General features: G+C 42.7%; 1 protein-coding gene across 7 annotated transcripts in view; it reads right to left on the bottom strand.

Moving 5' to 3' along the window:
• Positions 1-25,232, bottom strand: part of phldb1a (pleckstrin homology-like domain, family B, member 1a) — a 69,856-nt gene that overhangs the window by 4,561 nt on the left and 40,063 nt on the right. For 4 of the 7 annotated variants that reach the window (XM_045716823.2, XM_014195797.3, XM_045716830.2 and 1 more), the window contains 16 exons: positions 21,216-21,467; positions 19,681-19,851; positions 18,949-19,086; positions 18,292-18,420; positions 11,710-11,865; positions 10,216-10,416; positions 9,367-9,522; positions 8,009-8,134; positions 7,665-7,823; positions 7,062-7,208; positions 6,715-6,837; positions 6,436-6,526; positions 3,129-3,276; positions 2,508-2,598; positions 2,045-2,191; positions 1,113-1,332 (listed from right to left, as the gene is read on the bottom strand). In XM_045716823.2, the coding sequence (XP_045572779.1) occupies positions 1,113-1,332; positions 2,045-2,191; positions 2,508-2,598; positions 3,129-3,276; positions 6,436-6,526; positions 6,715-6,837; positions 7,062-7,208; positions 7,665-7,823; positions 8,009-8,134; positions 9,367-9,522; positions 10,216-10,416; positions 11,710-11,865; positions 18,292-18,420; positions 18,949-19,086; positions 19,681-19,851; positions 21,216-21,467 (2,455 nt within the window). The remainder of the gene's footprint in view (positions 1-1,112; positions 1,333-2,044; positions 2,192-2,507; positions 2,599-3,128; positions 3,277-6,435; positions 6,527-6,714; positions 6,838-7,061; positions 7,209-7,664; positions 7,824-8,008; positions 8,135-9,366; positions 9,523-10,215; positions 10,417-11,709; positions 11,866-18,291; positions 18,421-18,948; positions 19,087-19,680; positions 19,852-21,215; positions 21,468-25,232) is intronic. The other 3 variants (XM_045716827.2, XM_045716826.2, XM_045716833.2) reach the window with 3 other exon arrangements.

Here is a 25,232-nt window from a genome sequence, read left to right as displayed (position 1 = left end):
GTTTCTTCATAGCGGTTGATGGTTTTTGCGACTGCACTTGAAGAAACTTTCAAAGGTCTTGAAATTTTCAGGATTAACTGACCTTCATGTCTTATAGTAATGATGAACTGTTTGCTTATTTGAGCTGTTCTTGCCACAATATGGACTTGGTCTTTTACCAAATAGGGCTATCTTCTGTGTACCACCCCTACCTTGTCACAACACACCTGATTGGCTCAAATGCATTAAGAAGGAAAGAAATTACACAAATTAACTTCAAGGCACACCTCATGAAGCTGGTTGAGATCATTCTAAAAGTGTGCAAAGCTGTCCTCAAGGCAAAGGGTGGCTACTTTGAAGAATCTCAAATATAAACTGTATATATTTGTTTAAAACATTTTTGGTTAATACATGATTCCATGTGTGTTATTTCATAGTTTTGATGCCTTCACTACTATTCTACAATGTAGAAAATAGTAAAAAATTAAGAAAAACCCTTGAATTAGTAGGTCTGTCCAAACTTTTGACTGGTACTGTGTGTGTGTGTATATATATATATATATATATATATATATCCTTATTCAGCCAGCGAGGCGCTTTAGTGTACATGGAAAACAAAGAAAGCAGACCAATAGCCGACAATTAAAAAGCAAATCCTTTGAAACCCATCCCACTTTTTCTCTTTCACCATCTTTCCTTTTTTGATTAGCCAAATCTGCTTAGTAATGAGATAAATGTTTTTGAAGATGTTGTGAGTTTGGTTTTGTTAGTCACGACCAAGCCAGCCAGGAGCTAGCCTAGCCTCTTTGCCTCCCTTAGAAACGCACAGCACCACAAAGTATTGCAGCTTATTTCATCACCATCATCATCGTCAGGAGTGAGGGGGTGAAAAGGCTAGGCGGAAGTGATCCGAGAGAGGGAGAAAGAGAGAGAGGAGTGGAGATTTGGAGAACAGGGCAGAAGTGGGCAAACCACACCATAGGGAATAGGGTGCCAAATCTTATCTTCGGGGCTACATAACAGAAATCTGTCATTAACCCACTAATAGAGTGGTTAGGCCATTGCCTCTTTCCTATGTGGTTCATAGAAATAAATGTTGTGATTACTAATTAAGGAATGGCTTCCTTCCTCACCAGCATAGTAGGAGAAGTTCCTCTTGAGGCGGTCGAAGACAAACCAGCGTTTCTTCCATGACTTGATCTTGCCGCCCATCTTGACCAGGTGTCCCTTGCACATCTTCTCTGAGAGTATGACGTAGGGACAGGTGTCTAAGTTGTGACCCGATGACTCCACGTGCGAACGCAAGTCAAACTCCTCCTTCCTGATGGGTAGGTAGCGTGTCATGGGGCGGGCCTGGGAAGAGGACAGAGAGGGAGGTGAAGAACATTACTTTATTATCATAGAGACACTTACAATTGTCTGTTTCCTTTATCCACCCCCCCCCCCCCCCCCATAAAAATAGAATGACTAGTATGGATATCCCGTTGAAATAAATGGTTTGTGATGGGTGGACCGACGGCCATGTTGAGTGTGCCCATGAGTATTCTATTTCAACTGTAGTGGTCTGAGGCTCGGCTATGTCCCTTTTAGTAATTCTATTTTTATGACTATTACCGCGTGAATGACAGTTCCATCCATATACTGCACAAGCTGAGGCAGCAGTGTAGTGGGGAGACTTAATATGTATGATAATATAAGTATTACTTAACTAGGCACGCCAGGTGCACCTTTATCATCCCAGAGGATGTTTGTTTAGTTTCATTGTTCATGGCAGAAAATATAGACAATGAAACCCAATCAACTGAAATAAAAGCACTCGTGATATATATCATACTTTAGCGTGAACCCTCTCTCTCTCTCTTGCGCTCTCTCCCTCTGTCTCTCTCTCTTCTTCCTTCAAACTCTCCATTCCCCTCCCTCTCTTTTTGTTTTCTCTATTCACTCACCGTTTGATCTTCCCACCCTCACTCCCCATTTCTTGTCTTTCCTTCTCTCCACCCCCCCTCTTTCTCCATCCTCCCTCCCTCCATCCTGTCCTCCTCTCCTGCTGCGTTGTTACACTAACCTGAGAGAAGTGCTTCTCTCTCATCTTCACCTCCTCCTCCACCAGTCTCTGCCTGTGGGTCGTCTCGTCCTGCAGCCTCCTCTCGGCCTCCTCGCGCCTCCTCCGCTCCTCCTCCAACATCTGCCTCCGTGCCTGCACCTCCCTCTCCTGGGGACGGGCAGGAGGAAAAGAGAGGAGAACAGATGGAGAGAAGGATGGAGGAAGGGAGAGTGGAGGAATAGAGATGAGAGAGAGGAAGTATAGACATGTTAGTAGAGTGCAGGACGTAAAGAATAACAAGGTGATTGGTAGGGTCAGGGGAAATAAGGGTTAATGATTGAGAGTGAGACACATAGAAGAGATAAGGGTGTAGAGACAACTAAAATTCAGTTGCACTGTAGTAGAAGGAATCTCCATTTGCCATAATTATCTGTAGGTTATATGCTCCATTGGTGTTGGTGGGAGACATGTTGTTTGTACTCACTCTGCTCTCCACCAGCCTGGCTTTCTCCTGCTGAGCCTCCTTCAACATCTTTTCCATCTCCTCGATCCTCAGGGCCTCAAGCCCACTGCCACTACATGGAGAGAGAGAGATGTTATGTTACTACTACACAGGGGGGGGAATCTCAAATTAGATGTTTACTACAGTACTGCACTGGGAATGAAAAGTAAATAAAAACATAACTCCAAATCCAACAGTCTACAAACAACAAAGCTCCAAAGCAGAGCCAGTTACCAGAGTAGCACTCCTCTGTGGATAACATTCAAGACGATTTTGTACAACACTATGGAACTGCTATTATATCTGCCTCAGTTATATATGAAACAGTTTCTACTGTAGTATCTTCCCCGGGGGAACTCCATAAACAACTCAAACAGGTGAGGTTCTCCTCGCCTACCGCTTGAGTGGGTTGGCATAGCAACAAGCTAGAGTGAAACTTGTTGTCAAGGGAACAGACGTGTAACAAAACATGTTGTCAAGGGAACAAAAGTGAACACAGTGACCCCTCATCGTCAGGGACACAGAGAGGGCAGATTTGAGTGTTCCCATGGAAACAGACTGAGTTGCCGTGGTATCCCCGTCTCTCCCCTTCTCGTCTCTCACCTTTCTGGAGAACAGGCAGAGTTGTTGCCGGTGGAGACGGAGGTCTCGACGCTGTCAGAGCTCTCCAGGCTGAGGGTGTCGTACTGCGGGTCCCCAGAGGGGGATGTCTGGTGGTGCAGGATGGAGTGGTGGACCATGGGAGGAGGGCCTGTGGGAGGAGGTGAAAACAGGACAGTGAAATGGTTAACTAATGACTGCAGCGCAAGCGCCACCCAGTGGTACTGAGATGTCATAGCAGGCCGTTGTTTAGACCTGACAGAGGCCAGGATATTTGTAAAAACATCAACAGTGAAGAGGCTAGGATGCTGGCCTTCTAGGCAGAGTTCCTCTGTCCAGTGTCTGTGTTCTTTTGCCCATCTTATTATTTAATTTTTATTGTCCAGTCTTCTTTGCAACTCTGCCTAGAAGACCAGCATCCCGGAGTCGCCTCTTCACTGTTGACGTTGAGACTGGTGTTTTGCGGGTTCTATTTAATGAAGCTGCCAGTTGAGGACTCTGTTTCTCAAACTAGACTCTAATGTACTTGTCCTCGACTCTCAGTTGTGCACCGGGGCCTCCCACTCCTCTTTCTATTCTGGTTAGAGACAGTTTGCGCTGTTCTGTGAAGGGAGTAGTACACAGTATTGTACAAGAGCTTCAGTTTCTTGGCAATTTCTCACATGGAATAGCCTTCATTTCTCAGAACTAGAATAGACTGATGAGTTTCAGAAGAAAGTTCTTTATTTCTGGCCATTTTGAGCCTGCAATCAAACCCACAAATGCTGATGCTCCAGATACTCAACTAGTCTAAAGAAGGACAGTTTTATTGCTTCTTTAATCAGAACAACAGTTTTCAGCTCTGCTAACATAATTCCAAAAGGGTTTTCTAATGATCAATTAGCCTTTTAAAATGATAAACTTGGATTAGCTAACACAACGTGCCATTGAAACACAGGAGTGATGGTTGCTGATAATGGGCCTATGTACGCCTATGTAGATATTCCATAACAAATCAGCCATTTCCAGCTACAATAGTCATTTACAACATTAACAATGTCTACACTGTATTTCTGATCAATTTGATGTTATTTTAATGGACCAAAAAAATGCTTTTCTTTCAAAAACAAGGACATTTCTAAGTGAACCCAAACTTTTGAACGGCAGTGTACATAAAATAATAATTAAAAAAATTAAATAATATATACTAGTAAAAACATTACATTTCACAACAGATTTCACAACACATTGTTTGCACTCAGGCCACTACTCGATTACCACAAATCTACAACACAAAATCCATGTGGATGTGTTTGTATAATGCATACGTTATCGTGTGTGCATGCGTGTGTCTGTGACTGTGTGTGTGTCACACAGTCCCCATTGTTCCATAAGGTATATTTTGACTTGTTTTTTAAAATCTGATTCTACTGCTTGCATCAGTTACCTGATGTGGAATAGTGTTCCATGTAGTCTTGGCTCTATGTAGTACTGTGCACCTCCCATAGTCTGTTCTGGACTTGGTGACTGTGAATAGACCTTTGGTGGCATGTCTTGTAGGGTATGCATGGGTGTCTGAGCGGTGTGCTAGTGGTTTAAACAGACAGCTTGGTGCATTCAACATGTCAATACTTCTCACAGATACAAGTAGTGATGAAGTCAATCTCTCCTCTACTTTGAGCCAGGTGAGATTGACAATTGTAATTTTCCTAAATCCCTCTTTGTGGCACCTGACCACATGACTGGACAGTAGTCCAGGTGCGACAAAACTACGGCCTGTAGGACCTGCCTTGTTGATAGTGTTGTTAAGAAGGCAGAGCAGTCCTTTATTATGGACAAACTTCTCCCCATCTTAGCTACTACTGCATCAATATGTTTTGACCATGACAATTTAAAATCCAGGGTTACTCCAAGCAGTTTAATCTCCTCAACTTGCAAAATGTCCACATTATTAATTACAAGATTTAGTTGAGGTTTAGGGTTTAGTGAATTATTTGTCCCAAATACAATGATTTTCAGGTGTTTTTATATTTAAGACTAACTTATTTCTAGCCACCCATTCTGAAACTGACTGCAGCTCTTTATGTGTTGCAGTGATTTCACTTGCTGTGGTAACTGACGTGTATTGTGTTGAGTCATGTATTGTGTCGAGTCATCATATGGAGTACAATAAAAAATCTGCTTCTTTTTCACATTTGCATTAAGCTATTACTTTGCTTTATTTTAACTAAGGAAAAGTCTGGAACATTGTCAAGAGCACCTACACATGCAATAGGCCAAACAACTGGGCAACTCTGAAACAACTATCTGTAAAGGACATATTAACCGCAGCATCAGCTGAGAAAGCATGAAATACTCATAGACAAATATTTAGCAGAGGAAATATTTACATCTATCTACAGGGCATTGGATGCAGCAGTTAGCTAGAATGCTAACGCTCAATGATATACAGTGCATTCAGAATGTATTTAGACCCCTTGACTTTTTCTAAATTTTCGTACGTTACAGCCTTATTCTAAAATTGATTAAATTGTTGTTTTTCCTCATCAATCAACACACAATACCACATAATGACAAAGCAAAATGTGCCTTTTACAGAGGAGTGGCTTCCGTCTGGCCACTCTACCATAAAGGCCTGATTGGTGGAGTGCTGCAGAGATGGGAGAACCTTCCAGAAGGACAATCATCTCCACAGAGGAACTCTGGAGCTCTGTCAGACTGATCATCAGGTTCTTGGTCACCTCCCTGACCAAGGGTCTTCTCCCCGATTGTTGCTGCCTGTCCCGCAGGTGTGATGTTCAGATGTACCGATCCTGTGCAGGTGTTGTTACACGTGGTCTACCACTACGAGGATGATCAGCTGTCCATCCTGTCTCCCTGTAGCGCTGTCTTAGGTGTCTCACAGTACGGACATTGCAATTTATTGGCCTGGCCACATCTGCAGTCCTCATGCCTCCTTGCAGCATGCCTAAGGCACGTTCACGCAGATGAGCAGGGACCCTGTGCATCTTTCTTTTGGTGTTTTTCAAAGTCAGTAGAAAGGCCTCTCTAGTGTCCTAAGTTTTCACAACTGTGACCTTAATTGCCTACCATCTGTAAGCTGTTAGTGTCTTAACGACCGTTCCACAGGTGCATGTTCATTCATTGTTTATGGTTCATTGAACAAGCATGGGAAAACAGTGTTTAAACCCTTTACAATGGAGATCTGTGAAGTTATTTGGATTTTTACAAATTATCTTTAAAAGACAGGGTCCTGAAAAGGGGACGTTTCTTTTTTTGCTGAGTTTAGATGGAACCAGACAGGGGAAAGGGAGGGGAGGGGCTCTGTTACCTTTGCTCTGCAGTGACAGCTGTCTCCTGGTGTCCATCACCATGTCTGGAGGGCCTGATGCTGACAGCTCTCTGGACACCAGCTGGAGACCCTGGGAGGGGACAGAGAGAGTTGGGAGTTATGAAGAGGTATTACGTATACATGTAGAATATAATAGAGAATAGCAGAATAGAATATGGAATAGAATAGAATAAAAGAGAAGGGAAGAGCATAGAGTAGAATAAAATAGTTCCTACCACCATGATCTATAGATAGAGGATGTATTAGAGAGTCCCTTACCTTGGTTGGTGTGCTTCGGCCCAGTGTAACCCCATTGGCCTGTGGAGGGCTGGCAGTACCGTTGACACTACTAGAGCGTGATGCTGTCTGACCTACATCACCATCTGGTTTTGACCGGTACACCTGAAGACAAGACCAGAGGAGTCAAACAAGTCAGTCAGACAGGTGACCAGAAGAGGTCTCCATGACACAACCGTAGACCAAGATGACTGATGTCAACAATCACCACCACTGGCCAGCAACCCAACCCTGATCAAAATGCCAAACATAATATCAGGAATTGAAATTAAGAATAGAACAAATAGAAGAGCGTAGTAGATTAAAGCAAAGAGAGGCGAGAGGTTTACCTGGCTAGGTCTGCGTGAGGAGTGAGACTTAGCAGGGAGAGGGGGAGGGCATGACTGGTGGTGGGGCTCCCCTGCTGACATTATGTCCTGGTACCAGCGCTCTAAGTTAAGGGCCGGGTTGTGAGGTCTAATCCACTCAGGCTGGCTCTGAGGGGGGTGGTGGTGCAGAGAGTCCAGGCAGAGGAGAGCAAAGAAGGAGAGCAACAGAGACAGGATGAGAAGCATAAAAGAGGTAGGAGGCGGGAAAAATAAGAAGTAATAGAATGGAAATTCCTTGATAGGAGTAATATAAAGCTGATGTCGAATACTTTCTTTTACCCAGACAGTAATAGGCACCATTCATAACATAGTCATAAAATTATTCACAATGAATAAAGTAATTTCAGAACATTCTATGCGCAGAAAGGTTGGTCCATTCACCAAAAACTAAATTCTAACCACACTATATGAAAAGGGAGAAAGTTCAGTTTATCTATACAAATGCTCAAGATAACTTTATCCACAATACATTTTATTCCATATCTCCATAAACCGTATAAACGTGGTCTACGTGTGACAGTCTGAAAGGTAAGAGGGGTTTAAAGCCAGGAGGGAGGCACACACCTCAACAGAGATAGTGGGGGAGGTGTCACATGGAGTTGAGTGGCAGGAGAAGGCAGGGTCAGCGAGCGCAAGCTGGAATGACTGGATAGAAAGTGCGGGGGAGGGGCCAAGTTTCTGCATCCCCAACATCTGGCTTAACTGACTAACTGTGACGTATTCCTTTACAAAAGATAATCAACACACAAATGCGCACGGACGCACACACACATCCAAACACACACACAAGGCAAAGGTTGTAGATATTGGGAGAGAGCAGAGAGAGGTAAGAATGTTAACCAAGGGTATATGTCCAAGAAAGCCAACCGAAACAGAAGGAATAATAGAAAGTAGGTGGTATATTCTACCTCGCCGGGCAGAGCTGCTGGAGCAACAGTGAGAGAGAGGCAGTGAGGAGCAGTGGAGGTAGAGTAGGTCGGGAGAGGACCACCGCTCCCATACATCTTATAGACATCAGCGAGCCTGAGGTACTCCTGCATCAACACCAACACCCACAACACAAGTTGAAATAAGGGATAGATTGTATACCTAAAGACAAAATACCCCTACATTTTTTTTTTAACATTTTAGTTATTTACCAGACGCTCTTATCCAGAGCGACTCACAGTAGGGAGTGCACACATGTTTGTACTTTTTCGTACATACAACACCACCCCCCCCCCCCCCACACACACACACACTTTTGTATTGCTATCCTTGTGGGGACCAAATAATTTATTCCCCCCAAAATCCTATTTCCCTAACCCATAACCCTGAATCTAACCTTAACCTTTAATCTAACCATAACCCAAACTGTAATCCCTAACCCTAACCTTAATTCTAACCCTAATTGTAACCCTAACCCTAATCCCAAAACCTAAAATTGCATTTTTCCTTGTGGACCTGGCAAAATGTCCACCCCAAATTGTCCTTGTTTTACTATCCTTGTGAGGACTTCTGCTGCCCACAAGGATAGTTAAACACACACACACACACACACACACACACACACACACACACACACACACACACACACACACACACACACACACACACACACACACACACACACACACACACACACACACACACACACACAGATTCCGAGACACAGATTCCCACACACATGCATTAAGTTCCTAAAATATATTTGGTATATGATCATTATCACACAAACAATAACTCACCTCAAACTACAGTACTGGTACTCATCACAAAGGGTAAATGTAAGCCAACCAAGCCACAAAAAACAGACAGACACTTGGTCCAAACACACTGGATCCAATGTCACAAATTGAGACAACCCCAACACAAACAATACAAACGTAGATGCTGAAACATTCAGGCACAGGCCACAGACTAATACAAACAAGGGATTATTTTTCAAGCTTCTCAAAAACACATATTGGGGCGGTAGGTAGCCTAGTGGTTAGAGCATTGGACTAGTAACCGAAAGGTTGCAAGATCGAATCCCTAAGCCGACAAGGTAAAAATCTGTTGTTCTGCCCCTGAACAAGGCAGTTAACCCACTGTTCCTAGGCCGTCATTGAAAATAAGAATTTGTTCTTAACTGACTTGCCTAGTTAAATAAAGGTAAAATATTCCTCTCATGTCCATTTCTCTTAGTGGACACAACACAAATGCAGAGCAAGCCAGGTAGGATACGTCCCCAGAGGAAGGGGGATTGTGGGTAGTTTAGTCAGTCCACATGCGTCAGAGTGTTTACCTCCTGTGGCCTGGTGGGACAGATGTCAGGGGAGGGGGCGTATGAGGAGGAAGAAGAGAAGGAGGCAGGAGGAGGGCAGGGAGGATGTGGAGGAGGGACAACCTCCCCCTCTACCTGTAGCAGATCAGGTTCGCTGATATGCAGCACTGGTACTTCCTGTTTTCAGTAAAAGTTTTCAGTCAAACGTGTACTCAAAAGTCTATAGTTAAACCTGTTACCCTACTATTGTAAATACACTGTAAACAACACATACTAACCCTAATGAGTATCCTCTATTCATTACAGCACCACAGCAGTACAAAAGCCTTCACCTATATCATTTCGACTAGAGTCCAGCTTGACAAACATAGCTGATCTCCTCTCAGTAAGAGAGGCCAGCTCAGTGTTGTCAGCAAAAGGACAATTTACAGTATCAAGAGTCCTCTGCATCTCTGAGGTACTGCGGCCTCACTTGTTAGTTGTCAGGCTTATAGGTTTTTTTTATTTTGATAGATGGCTCTCTAGGAAACTCTCTTTATAGATGGCTCTCTAGGAAACAGTGACAGTTGCTGCTGAGTGGACTATTTATTTATTTATTTATTTATTTATTTATGTGTTTATTTATTTGCACACAAAAAATGCAAAAATCAATATAAAGAGAGTTTTAAAGGCAAACAAAAAGAGCATGTGCCAAAGAGGTAAAAACAAACTGAGGCTTGTAAGGCACCTCCCCTTTTCAAATGATTCTAAAACAATAACAAACAAAAAAGTATCAAGATTTTTAAGCCTAAGAAACAAATAATTAAATAATTTAAATACTATCCTGGATAAATCAAGATGAATTCAATTGATTGTGTTCCTCCTTCTCACCTCTTTCATGGTGCTACAGGGCTTGGGGAAGCTCCGTCCTCCTGTCAGAGTGTGGTATCTCTTCTCCAGAGTAGACAGCCTGTCCTTCTCTTTATGAAGCAGCTGTAGGGCCAGGGTCCTGTCTTTAGCCATCCTCTCACAGTCCTGAGCTGCCTGCACCCCTAACTGGTTGGCCTGCACCTCCAGAGTAGCCATCTTCTCCTAAAGAACAAGGGGCACTTCGCTTTACATCCCATCTTACAATGCAAGCTCCAAGGTTTTTTTAATTCCATACTGATCCATGATGGTATGACTGTTATAGCTCTCACACTATTGTCCCAACCCGAACCATACTGAACATGTTCTGATATTTTATTTTCACATTGTCCTTTTCAGTACGGTATTAGCAACTGTGGTGGATGCTTAAAAACCTCTTAAGGATCGTACCCTTTTTTTCAATTTTTGCCTAAAATGACATACCCAAATCTAACTGCCTGTAGCTCAGGACCTGATGCAAGGATATGCATATTCTTGGTACCATTTTAAAGGAAACACTTTGAAGTTTGTGGAAATGTGAAATTAATGTAGGAGAATATAACACATTAAATCTGGTAAAAGATAATAGATAATACAAACAAAAAAACATGCGTTTTCTATATATATGTTGTCCATCACATTTGAAATGCAAGAGAAATGCCATAATATAATATTGCTGTTTAGCTGCAATTTAGATGTTGGCCAATAGATGACAGCAGTGTGTGTGCAGTTTCAGATTGATCCAGTGAAGCATTGCAATACTGGACAATATTATGTCTGCCTAATGTGCTGAATTGGTCAATTGATACATTTTCAAGTACATAACTATAGAGAACATACAAAAATGATATGGTAATACAAAATGTAAGTTTACACACTCCCAGGAATGTCATACACGATGGATCATTAGCTTAAACACTAACTTTCACACATCTAGATGGCCAGGTGGGGTGGGTGTGGAGCCAGAGACAGCAGGGGTTCAAACTGTAGAACCCAGTTCCTACATTTTAATATAAAAATGGATTTTATCAAACAAAACTATGCTACATTTTATCTCTGGGACCCTCAGGATGACAAATCAGAGCAAGATTACTGAATATAAGTACATTATTTACCTTCAGAGGTGAATATATCAAACCAGTTTCCGTGATAAAAGTTTGTTGTTGTTGTGCCCTCTCCTCAAACAATAGCATGGTCTTTTTTCACTGTAATAGCCACTGAAATTGGACAGTGCCGTTAGATTAACAGGAATTTAAGCGTTCTGCCCATATAAGACATGTCTATGTCCTGGAAAGTTTGCTGTTACTTTCAGTGTCATGCTAATCACATTAGCTCAACTATCCCAGTATAGGGACACCAATCCCGTAGAGACTAACAACTAACCAGGCCAGCGTATTACAGTTCAGCTCAGCAGTGTGAAAAGGGTTCATAATGACCAATATGGTGTAGACTACTGTGTAGCAGTGTGTCCTGTTCTACCTTTCTCTTGGCCACGCTGCGGTGGTACTCGGCCCTTTCCAGGAGCAGCTGTCTGCTGAGCGTCTCCTTCTCTTCCTCCAGACGGCTCTCTCTCTCCAGCTGACGGAACTCCAAGTCCTCAAACTGCTTGGTCCCCACCTCAAGCGCCTCTGCCTCCTACAGATAGGCAGACAGATGGACCAACAGACAGACAGATCAAATCTAATTTTATTGGTCACATACATATATTTAGTAGATGTTACTGCGGGTGTAGCGAAATGCTTGTGTTCTTAGCTCCAACAGTGCAGTATCTAACAAAAAGAAATTACACACAAAAAAACGAAATACTGCAAAGTTGCTAAGGAGCTAGAAGCAGAGCTGCCATGTCTGTCGGTGCCATCTTGCATCTTGCCATAGACACAAACAGACGGATAGACAAGAGGCAAGAAAGACACACAGACAGGTCACACCAATTCAAAATTGGGAGGTCTTATTCACTGACAAATAGAAGTAATAACAACATGAAAACATGTTCTTGGATTTTTAAAAATCCTATAGCATGCAGCTAGTTATTTCATTAGTAAAGTACATTTTTATATGGTATTGCAACATACACAGCAGAAAGGGCACAGTAGGGCACACAAGGCTCCTTTTTCTTTTTTTTCTTTTTTTAATACAAGCACATGCAAAGCGATAAAACTTCCAAAGTCCTGAATGAAGTCCAGTGTCCAAATGTCATTTCATTCACAGCTTTGATATGCTTGCTCTTTTCCAAGGAAATACATTTAAGCAGTCGCTAGGTACTTTTTGGGTCCCTTTGATATTTTAAGTAGCAATTGAGCACCAATATTGCATGTAAAAGCCTGTTATATTAAATTAAGTGCCCTTTAATATAGACCACATGTAAAATTCTATAAACTTGTTCCAAGATTCAGCATTTTGGCATGTCCCTCTGTGACTTCTAGGAAATTGTTAACAAACTAAACATTTTGAGGTTAAGTGTTCATCATCATTGTAAAGCAGTACTTATTTTGTAGCTTTGACAAAGTCATTTCTGGAGATGATTATTTATGTGATAAGTGATTCATTTTAAGGTATAAAAAAAAACTTACGTGAATTGAATTAATGTTTCAATATGGTGAAATATTCATTTAAAAAAATCGAAAGAGACATTAAACATCTAATAGTAAAATCATAGTGGTTCTGGTTCTGCTCTTTTTGGCCATTTTCTGGTGTTTTGTGGTGGAAAACTGAGTGGGTCGACGCAAAAACTAGTTTTTTTATTAAGTTGAACACATGCCCTTTCTGACAGAATGTTAAAATTATGTGAATTAAAACGCCTTCTTCTCATGAAGTTACACTACCAAAAATGGACTCATTTTGTGGAAAGACCCAGCTCTATTTGTTGTGGATGGGTGATGTTTTGTAAGGGGTCCTGACAGTAATGTAAATTGTATGACTGTATGATGTGTTGTGATTGTATCTGCTGTACTTCAGGTGTTTCTGTCTGATTGTAGCCCATGGTTTGTTATGACTCTGGAGTCCGTTCTGTTTTGGGGCAGCTAGTTCTAGTATTCAAGTTCTAGTGTTCTACAGTTTTCTAGTTGTAGTATTGTAATTCTAGTGGTCAAGTTCTAGTGTTAAAGTTCTAGTGTTCTTGTTCTAGGGCTCTATTTTAACAAACCTATCGCAATGGTAAATCTTAGCGCTGGAGGTAGTGTTATAGGTTCGGGGGGCTGTCAGAAATATTTTAGATATTTTCAGAACCGGAATTATGGGCGTAGAAGCTGGCAGTGGCACGAAAGGGCTGGGTTTTGATGAATAAACAAGTTGTGGGTGTGTCGAGGCTTGGCCCCTCAACGGCCAATGAAAACGTGCTCCATGGCTAAATATGTAGCTGCTTCAAGTTGTGTATTTACTGTATTTTATGTATTGCGTTGTCATCAACTCCAATTCAAATGTTAGTCCGTTATAGCCTAGTTCGTTAAATAGCCTGCCCATATTTGCAAAATAGGTTGAACATGCTTGCAGTCCACATTGTTCCAATTGCATTGCTTCAATATGGAAATACATTGTTAAACATAGGCTATGAAATTTGCACTGATATAGTGGCTAGGTCTACTGTACATTGCAGTCTGGACATGCCAAACATACTCAATAAGCAAGATTAAATTCACTAGGCTATTGATAAAGCCTAAAAAGACAGTCTATAATTCAAAAAAATTCAACAACAACTTGTTTTAAATAGGCTATGTCTAAATACAGTTACAGGCACCATAACTGCTCCCCATGGGCGTATAATACAGACAAGGCAACTGGATAAAGAGAAAGGCAAATATAGTGTTTTATAGCCATCATGGAACCATCTTACAGATCATATTTGCTCTTCTCCAGAAATAGCAGATGAAATTGCATTGCATTCGAGCCATAAACCCATAGACAGTGAATCTTTCTAATAAGTTTGGTTTTTAACTTCTTTGGGCTAGGGGGCAGTATTTTGACATCCGGATGAAAAATGTGCCCAAAGTAAACTGCCTGCTACTCAGGCCCAGAAGCTAGGATATGCATATAATTGGTAGATGTGAATAGGAAACACTCTAAAGTTTCTAAAACTGTTAAAATTATGTCTGTGAGTATAACAGAACTTATTTGGCAGGTGAAACCCCGAGGACAAACCATCCAGGATTTCTTTTTTGAGGTGACAGTGTTTTCAATGGGATTTCTATGTGTATCTAGATTTATAAGGCACTTGCTTGCAGTTCCTATCGCTTCCACTGGATGTCAACAGTCTTTAGAAATTGGTTGATGTTTTTCTTTAGAGAAATTAAGAAGTACGACAGTTCAGAACGAGGGTCCAGCCTAGTGCACTCTAATGTTTTGATGCGCGCTCCAGGTCACGCGCATCACGTTGTTTTTACCTGGTTTTGAACACTGTTTATCCCGTGTTAAATTTTATCGATTATTTACGTAAAAAAAATACCTAAAGTTGTATTAGGAAAGTTGTTTCAAATGTTTGAACAGTGTTTACAGGTAACTTATTAGATATTTTGTAGTCATGCTGGGCAAGTTGGAACCAGTGTTTTTCTGAATCAAACGCGCCAAATAAATGGACATTCTGGAGATATAACGACAGAATTAATCGAACAAAAGGACCATTTCTGATGTTTATGGGACATATTGGAGTGCCAACAGAAGAAGTTCTTCAAAGGTAAGGCATGAATTAAATCGTTATTTCTGACTTTTGTGTTGCGCCTGGCGGGTTGAAATCTGATTTTCATGTGTTGGTATGCTGGGCGCTGTCCGAAGATGATTGCATGGTTTGCTTTCGCCGTAAAGCCTTTTTGAAATCTGACACGGTGGCTAGATTATCGAGAAGTTAAGCTTTAATTTGGTGTGTTGCACTTGTGAATGTATGAAAGTTAAATCCTTTTTAATATTTTTGGGGGAATTTGGCGCACAATAAATCCCTTACTTTTGAAGATCTTCCTCTCTTTGCAATCCCAAGGGTCCCAGCTACACAATGAATGGTCGCTTTGTTCGATAAAGTCCTTCTTTATATCCCAAAAATGCTGTTTAGTTGGCGCCATTGAATTCAATAATCCAGTCCTTCAACATGCACACAAAGGATTCCAAAAAGTTACCAGCAAAGTTCATCCAAACGAGTCAAACAATGTTTTTTATTAATCCTCAGGTTGTCTAATATCTAAATGAATGATAATATTCCAGACGGAGATTACTATGTTCAATAACGAAGGAAAAGAACGAAGAGCGCGTCCACGTTCATGTGCGCAAAAAGACAAGCCTAAAACCTTGTATAAAGACTGTTGACATCTAGTGGAAGCCATAGGAACTGCAAGCTGGGAGGTGGAAATTAGATCTTTCAATAGCATTGCATTGGAAGTCATTGTGAGCTCAAAAAAAAAATCTGGATCGATTTACCTCGGGTTTTCGCCTGCTATATCAGTTTTGTTATATTTGCAGACATTATTTTAACAGTTTTAGAAACTTCAGAGTGTTTTCTATCCAATTCTACCAATTATATGCATATCCTAGCTTCTGGGCCTGAGTAACAGGCAGTTTACTTTGGGCACGTTTTACATTTTAGTTATTTAGCAGATGCTCTTATCCAGAGCGACTTACAGTAGTGAATGCATACATTTCATACAATTTCATAATTTATTTTTTTCTATGTTGGCCCCCCGTGGGAATCGAACCCACAACCCTGGCATTGCAAACACCATGCTCTACCAACTGAGCTACAGGGCACGTCAGCCAGGTGGAAATTCAGGAAACTAGCCTTACTCGCAGAGGGTAATGAAATGAAACAAAAAACAATCAATCTGTTTTTAAAACCAACAACAATATTTCTAAATAGGATAGGGTCAGAAGCATGATATCATAAATCGCTTCTCTCATTCCATGGCACTGTGTGCACATGTAGGCCTAATGTCTTTATGCATTCATTCGCACGTCTATACAAAATATTAGGCTCCTGTCAGTTGTATCCTTGCCTATGTGCAAGACAGATTTCACAGAAAACTGTCGTTGATATAACATTATAGGATGACTGAATAGTGGCGTGTCTTTGGTAATCGGACGAGGGGCACTCTTTGAAAACAATAATTTGGTGTGTGCTTACATTTGATCTATTTCACACATGTACAAGTGTGTATGTACAGTATACGCATGTGTAAGTTGGAAATGTGTTGTTTGCGTATCCCACGTTCCCTGAGATACCCTTGGAGAATGGGGTCACGGCAAGCGTCTGCCATTATCAACGGCTGCCCTGGAACAATAAGGGTTAAGTGGCTTGCTCAAGGGCACCGCAACAAATTTTCCACAATGTTGGCTCTGGGATTCCAACTACCAACTTTTCTGTTACTGGCCCAACGCTCTAACCGCTAGGCTACCTGCTGCCCTAAATGGGGATGGATAGCCTACTTGAACAAGCAAATGCAGGTATGTAAATTGTGAAAAATGAGGGCAAAAACTTTTCAAAGCACTCTAAGTAGACCATTTAAAACCCCTTTATTCATAACCTACTTTTGGCTAATGGCAAGGATAAAAAGACGCACCTATGTGATGCTGCTAAACCAGCTTTGATTAAGGGTAGGCTTGGTTTTTAATCAAATTAAACAAAATGGTGGGGGAAAAAATTATAAAATGTATGTTTCTAAATACGAGATTCACCAGCACAAAAGGTACATCTCTCCTTCCATGGGCAATGTGCGTCATGGCTGGATAGGCTGCGCTTCAGCTCTCAAAATTCATGCCATAATACACTGCGTAACCGTTAAGACCTTAAAACTTACCATTAGCACTGCATGAAATGTACACTGTTGTGCTTGGACACACCTCAAAGGACACACCTCAAATATTGCCACCCCTCCCACCTCAGTGCAAGTGAGCTTATGTTAGACAGATAAATTGCCGAACCTTGCATTAGGGCAGGAAAATGCCAGTGCGCCAATTTTTAAATGCCGAAATTGCAATCTAACGTGCATTTGACACAGCCGAAAATAGAGCCCCTAGTCTTCTAGTTCTAGCGTTCTACTTCTAGTGTTCAAGTTCTAGTGTTCAAGTTCCAGTGTTCAAGTTCCAGTGATCTAGTTCCAGTGATCTAGTTCTAGTTCCTAATGTTCTAGTTCCTAGTGTTCTAGTTCCTAGTGTTTCTAGCTCTAGTGTTCTAGCTCTAGTGATCTAGTTCTAGTGATCTAGTTCCAGTGATCTAGTTCCAGTGATCTAGTTCCCAGTGTTCTAGTTCCTAGTGTTCTAGTTCCTAGTGTTCTAGTTCCAGTGTTTCTAGCTCTAGTGTTCTAGTTCCAGTGTTTCTAGCTCTAGTGTTCTAGTTCCAGTGTTTCTAGCTCTAGTGATCTAGTTCCAGTGATCTAGTTCCTAGTGTTCTAGTTCCTAGTGTTCTAGTTCCTAGTGTTCTAGTTCCAGTGTTTCTAGTTCCAGTGTTTCTAGCTCTAGTGATCTAGTTCCAGTGATCTAGTTCCAGTGATCTAGTTCCTAGTGTTCTAGTTCCTAGTGTTCTAGTTCCTAGTGTTCTAGTTCCTAGTGTTCTAGTTCCAGTGTTTCTAGCTCTAGTGTTCTAGTTCCAGTGTTTCTAGCTCTAGTGATCTAGTTCCAGTGATCTAGTTCCAGTGATCTAGTTCCTAGTGTTCTAGTTCCTAGTGTTCTAGTTCCTAGTGTTCTAGTTCCTAGTGTTCTAGTTCCAGTGTTTCTAGCTCTAGTGTTCTAGTTCCAGTGATCTAGTTCCAGTGTTCTAGTTCCAGTGATCTAGTTCCAGTGTTTCTAGTTCCAGTGATCTAGTTCCAGTGATCTAGTTCCAGTGATCTAGTTCCTAGTGTTCTAGTTCCAGTGTTTCTAGTTCCAGTGTTTCTAGTTCCAGTGTTTCTAGTTCCTAGTGTTCTAGTTCCAGTGTTCTAGTGTTCTATTTCCTAGTGTTCTAGTTCCAGTGTTCTAGTTCCAGTGTTCTAGTTCCAGTGTTCTAGTTCCAGTGTTCTAGTTCCAGTGTTCTAGTTCCTAGTGTTCTATTTCCTAGTGTTCTAGTTAAATTTTTCTAGTTCTAGTGGACTAGGGGGGGTGAAGAGCACTGACCCTCCGTAGCTGCTCCTGTAACTGTTCCCTCAGAGATTCAGGACAGTTATGAACCTGGCTCTTCAGCTCTCTGTATCCCTCATGAAGTCTCTCCAGCAGCTGCCGCTCAGCAGACACATTAGCCCTCCCCTAGAACACAAACCACATACACACACCGTACACACACACACACCGTACACACACACACCGTACACACAAACCGTACACACACACCGTACACACACACCGTACACACACACCGTACACACACACCGTACACACACACACACACACACACACACACACACACACACACACACACACACACACACACACACACACACAGTCCCAGGAAGAAACAAAACACACGTCTCAAAACCACGCCATGCAGCCAAGCAGCTTTAAAGAGAGGTCAAAGGCAGTAGGTGAGTGACGGGTAGGAGGATTAGGGTGCCGGGAGTTAAGGTTGCAAGGCTTCAAGCATCTTTTTGAGTCAAAAGGAAAAAAATAAGCTGAAAAGTGTGTAGCTATCAGTACTCAACACGCTTGGCCATATAAATTAAGGTTGATCATTGATACAGAGCTTTGATGTAGAACTACTAGTACAAGTTCTATGCACACTCGCATGCACATGTAGGTAGCTGTGTAGCTGTGTGGTCTGTTACTAGACGGTCCTACCTTGTCTTTCTCCCTCTGGGTGGCCCTGTCCAGCTGGCTGAGTTTAGACTGGAGCTGAGAGATGATCTCTGTCTCTGTCTCGACCTGCTCCTGCTCAGCCTGCCTCTCCCCCTGTAGCAGAGCCCTCTCCATCTCCGCCTGGGAGGGACAGACAGGCAAACAAGACAACAGTGCTTAGTTTACAGTAACTCGGCCTAGACTCCCAAAGAGCAAGTAGAAGCACAGCGGCAAGAAACCTGGAGAGGAACCAGACTCTAAAGTCCATCCTTAGCTGGCTGTATCAGGTAGAAGTTGCTATTATCCTATAATAATATAATTTGGGGGGTGCTTATATTTTTCCTGTTACACACAAGTGACTTGTCTAATTAAATAAAGGTTAAATATATATATACAGTTTGTAATGGAAAAGTGTTTATCATATCCCAACTCCCCCTGAGACACCCGCAGGGAGTGGGGTCACGGCCAGGGTTGCCATTGTATAGTGCCCCTGGAGCAATTAAGGTTAAGCGCCTTGCTCAAAGGGCACAGCAACCTTTTAGTTACCGACTCACAACGCTCGAACCTCAAGGCTACCTGCCACAAAGTTAAGATTTAGTTTCGACTAAGTTGGTGGCAGCTCAGTTGCCACTAGTTTAAGTGTTACAAAGCACTTTATTTTAACAGTGCACTTACAACTGGAGAGTAGTGCAGTGCTTACGGGAAATGGACAAGGGTTACTGTTTGTTAACCTACCTCCTGTCTGGACTCCTGTAGCTGCTGCTCCAGCTCTGTGACTCTGTGTTTCAGCTCATCCACCCTGGACAGAACCCTGGTCCTCTCCTCCTCCAGGTACTGCTGCTCCTGACGCCCAGACACACCTGATCCTAACCCTGACACACCCACACCTAACCCTGAGTCTTCCTGCTGGATAAAGCACACATGCACCAATGTGAGTACTTACATAATAAAATAGAACATTCAGAGAACACTGAGCCGCCGACATAGGCCCACGCCGCTCTCAAGGACTGTGTGCTCCCGATCGCCATGGCCGACGTGAGTAAGACATTTAAGTGTGTTAACCCCTCACAAGACTGCATCCCAAGCCGCACCCTTAGAGCATGTGCCGACCAGCCAGCTGGATTGTTTACAGACATGTTCAATCTCTCCCTATCCCAGTCTGTTGTCCCCACTTACTTCAAAATGTCCACCATTGTTCCTGTACCCAAGTTAACTCAGCTAAGTGACTATCGCCTCGTAGCAGTCACTTATGTCATCATAAAGTGCTTTGAGAGGCTAGTTAAGGATAATATCACCTCCACCTTACCCGACACCCTAAACCCACTACAATTTCCATACCGCCCCAACAGATAAACAGATGACACAATCACCATTGCACTGCACACTGCAATATCCCACCTGGAAGAAGGATTACCTATGTAAGAATGCTGTTCATCGACTACAGCTCACCCTTCAACACCATAGTGCCCTCCAAGCTCATCACCAAGCCTTGGGCCCTGGGTCTGAAACCCTTCCTGTGCAACTGGGTCCTAGACTTTGATGGGCCAACCCCAGGTGGTGAAGTTAGGCAACAACACCTCTGCCACACTGATCCTCAACATGGGGGTCCCACACGGGTGTGTGCTCAGCCCCCTCCTGTACTCCCTGTTCACCCATGACTGTGTGGCCACGCACGTCTTCAACTCAATCATCAAGTTTGCTTACGACAAGACAGCCTACAGGAAGGAGGTAAGAGTCCTGGCGGCGTGGTACCAGGAATATGACCTCTCCCTCAACAAAATGAAGGTGCTGATCGTGGACTACAGGACAGTCTACGGTGTCCTGTAGTCCACGATCAGCACCTTCATTTTGTTGAAGGTGCTGATTTTGTTGAAGGTGCTGAGAGCACGTTGGTGTGAAGGGATCCACAACGACAGGACCGTAGTGGAGAGGGTCAAAAGCTTCAAGTCCATCGGCGTGCACATCACTGAGGACCTGAAATGGTCCCTTCATACCGACAGTGTGGTGAAGAAGACGTAACAACGCCTCTTCAACTTCAGGAGGCTGAAGAAATTCTACTTGGCCCCTAAGACCCTCATAAACTTCTACCGATGCACCGTCGAGAGCATCCTGTCAGGCTGTCTTACCACATGGTACGGCAATTGCACCGTCCGAGAATGAGTGTGTGCGTGTGTTTGTCTACTTGAGCATGCATGTGTGCTTGTGTGTGTGAGTGCCTTCGTCGCGTGTGTGTGTTTGTTTGTGCGTGTGTGTGTGTGTTTTTTCCTCACCTCCTGGTGAGTGCTCTCTGTGCTGCTGGACTCCTCTCTCTGGTTCTCCTCGTCACTCTCTCTCTGCCTCTGAGTCACTCCTCCTCGCTGAGTCGCCCCACCACCTGTCTCTGTACAGGGTCTCTCTCTAGCGCCCCCCTCCCCTGGTCCAGGGAAGTGCCCTGTTGTACTCCCCGTCTCACCACCCAGACACTGGGGAGAGTTGGTGTACTCCGCACACAGGCTAAGGATGGTCTCCAACCTCTGTCGCTCCTACACACACATCCACATGCACGCGTGCGCACACACACACACACACACACACACACACACCACACACACACACACACACACACACACACACACACACACACACACACACACACACACACACACACACACACACACAGCAAAGGGGTAAGAAGGCCTGCACACCACACAATGACACAGCTCAGATTGCCTCTAAAATTGTCCTTGTGTGACATTGTCCCGTCCAGGCAGCTGTCTCCGAGCCATCGGCTGTTCCTGCTGGCTGACTGTAACCAGACACCAGAAGTGACGGAGCAGGCATGAGCATAACTGTCCCTTTACAGGGGTCCTCTAGCCATCATGCCAGACTCATACTGTATAGGCTAAGTCTGTATTTTGATATAGAACAGGGAAAGTGTTAAACTTTCTCTCTGGCCCCACCCAGGCTAGAGCTTTCTTCTTCTAATATACAAATATTTTAGACTTCCATAAAGCACCATTTCTAGCCGCTTGACCACCTCTTAGGAAACAGATATGTTGAGAGCCCCTAAGCTAAACCTAACTAATATTAACTCACATATACACCAACCAAATAAAGGTGTAAACCAATACACCTACTTCCAGTACAAATATACAGATACGCACATACTCAATATAGACACATTAGGTAACACAAGCAAAAACACAGCTCTCACATACACACACACACAGCTCTCTCTCTCTCACACACACACACACACACACACACACACACACACACACACACACACACACCCAGACAATGCTGCCATCATTCCCTTAGTACCCCCTGCTGCTACCCATTTTGTGACCCCCATCAGTGTCTTCAGCCGACCTTTCACCTCTGACCGCACCATCTGCTGCAGTCATTTACCCTCACATGTATCTCCACTCTGCCCCACTCCACTGTGTACCACACACAGTACATATAGTCTGTATAGTTAAACAAACATCACTTGTTAGGGGGTGCTGAGCTCGCTGTAGAAAACTTGGATTAACATGTTGTGTATTTATTAGACTGATTAAAGATATCTAGTGAAGTAATCGTGTATGTAGGTCCTACTTCATTTCTACCATATACTATATGGCCTCTAGTCTGCCTGTAGAGCAGCCAGGTTGGCAGTACCATTGGCAGGACATGCCACCCATGCCACCCATTACTCCACACCATTCAGGCCAGAGAAGCTAGGCTAAATGATAATAGTGGCATGAGATGACAGACACCACAGCTCACCATGACCTGCAAACAGGTAGATGGAGTCATGCAATGTATTCACAGACACGTACTGCTATGTATTGTCACTCTGCATATAACAAATTGAATCATACTGCACCTACAAAGCACAACTCGGTATAGGTACATTTGTAGACATTATGACAGTGTTACAGTACATTATTTCGTCAAAACTCTTGGCAAACAGCTAGAATCATATGAACTCTTGACCACTGTTGCCCAGACTGAAAACGGATTTCAAATCAATACAGCCATATTGGAAATGCCAACTCTTGTGAAAAGAGGTGTCAGAATCAGCATTTAGAGCCATATACAAAGCTGTGTCTACTTAAGGTTAAGTCCACAACATGAGCCTCAGCAGAGGGTCAGAACAGGGTACTTAACGGTGTGTGTGTGTGTGTGTGTGTGTGTGTGTGTGTGTGGTGTGTGTAAACAACACTGTGACTGAAACAAAATAACAAATGTCTCATGCCACCCACCCACTACTGACCCGTGTAACATGTTTGTGAAACCACCAGGGAGGAAATGCACAAGAGAGTGAAGAGAGAAAAGCTTGTGAATGCCCAACTATAATATACTTCATCTACTTTCTGAGTATCTAAGTATCTACAAACATTCAGACATTCCTTATGGCTTAGCGTGAACACTCAGCCTTTTTGTCAGGATATGACATATTTTGATTGCATCACATGGGGTCCTAAAGTCAAATTCCTTACAACCCATTCATAACTCCAGATTGCTACTTCTATAAGAGTGGATTCAGTTTAACAACAGCAACAAGGCTCCCAAATGTTCAGTGGAACAGTGAGAAAAGTAACTGCCCGTTTGTTATTTTGTGTAATTCATTCCAGTCTTGGAAGAAGGAACTGTTAATCCCAAAGTGAATATAATAAAATATGATTAAAAGGGAGATGTCGGCAGTCAGTCTACCACAGCATGACACAAAGAGAGCAGGCTGAACTGACATCACTATATCTAGTAACAGGTTCAATTAATAACCTTCCTAGCACCAGTTAATCCTACTCTAAAAATTCCTCCACATTTGTAGGTTCAAGGATATGGTACTTGGTTGCCCCCTGGTGGTGAGTAGCCTAAACTACAAACAGAGGGAGTTCCAAAGGCAACAACAGTCAAACAGCCAGGGTAAGCCGGGGTAAACCAGGAACAGATACAGTACAAAGGTATGGGCCTCTGATAATGACCTAAATCTACAACGGAAACCAATCTATCTATGGCTCTGCTGAAAACTGGATATCTTTGAGTTAGTTAAAACTGTTGAGTAAGCGGACTTGGCTCTATTTTCGGCTGTCAAACGCACGTGAGTTTGCAATTTCGGCATGTAAAAACTACCACACGCATTTTCCACCCCTTAAGCCAGTTTCGGCAATTGACCTGTCTAACATCAGCCTGCTTGCGCTGAGAGGGGTGAAAATATTTGAGGAGTGTTTTTTTTATTTATTTAACCTTTATTTAACTAGGCAAGTCAGTTAAGAACAAACTCAAATTTACAATGACGGCCTACCAGGAAACAGTGGGTTAACTGCATTTTTTTTTACCTTGTCAGCTCAGGATTTCGATCCAGCAACCTTTCGGTTACTGGCCCAACGCTCTAACCACTAGGCTACCTACCGCCCCCATTTGTGCAATATGCCAATTTCAGTCAGCGCTGTGACTGTACAGTCAAATTGTTGTGGTCTGAGGGTCTTTTTCCATTTTAGCAATTCAATTTCTATGGGCTGCTCTGCCCCGACTCTTTCTGGGAATTAGACCACAGATACACCATGACCCACATTACCTCACTGACAGCACAGGACAGGAGAGAGGACAACAGAAAAGCTCTCTGTCTCGCTCTGATCCTTTTAGCTTTATTATCTTATCCTTCTCCCTGCGTTTCTCTTTATCTCTCTTACTCATAAAATAACATTATGAGGATAAGTGTAATCTTGTGTAAAGAATTGGGATATCTGATCATTTCACGATTACATTCACATGCATGCACACACAGACACACACACATAGACAGACAAACCATCAGCACCATAGCAGATGGGTATCTGCTAGCATGCTAGCAGAAACCTGTAAACTTCCAGTCATTGCGCTAACACTAGTTAGCAATTACGCTAGTGCAAGTTAGCAACTCCCTTCACACTGCACGTAGAGACATAAAAATGGTATTCACGAGTTCATCTGACTCATTGCCAAAATCCCTAAGTATTCCTTTAGGATCTACTGTAGCCTATTTTTTTAATCATGCTCTGGATCGCATAGAGCAAAATACTTGAAATAGCTTATCTATTTACTACTGTGAAGTAGTTCCAATTCAATGAGAGATGGGACGAATAGTATCCTTGTGGTATCAAATCAAACTCTATTTGTCACATGCGCCGAATACAACAGGTGTAGACCTTACAGTGAAACGCTTACTTACAAGCCCTTAACCAACACTGTTTTAAGAAAATATAGATAAGAAAATATTTACTAAATAAACTAAAGTAAAAATGAAATAAAATAAAAAAAGAACACAATAGAATAACAAT

This window comes from Salmo salar, chromosome 04 (assembly GCF_965601325.2).
Source record: "Salmo salar chromosome 04, fSalSal1, whole genome shotgun sequence".
Classification (NCBI taxonomy): domain Eukaryota; kingdom Metazoa; phylum Chordata; class Actinopteri; order Salmoniformes; family Salmonidae; genus Salmo; species Salmo salar.
This window is presented reverse-complemented; position numbering and strand designations above follow the sequence as displayed.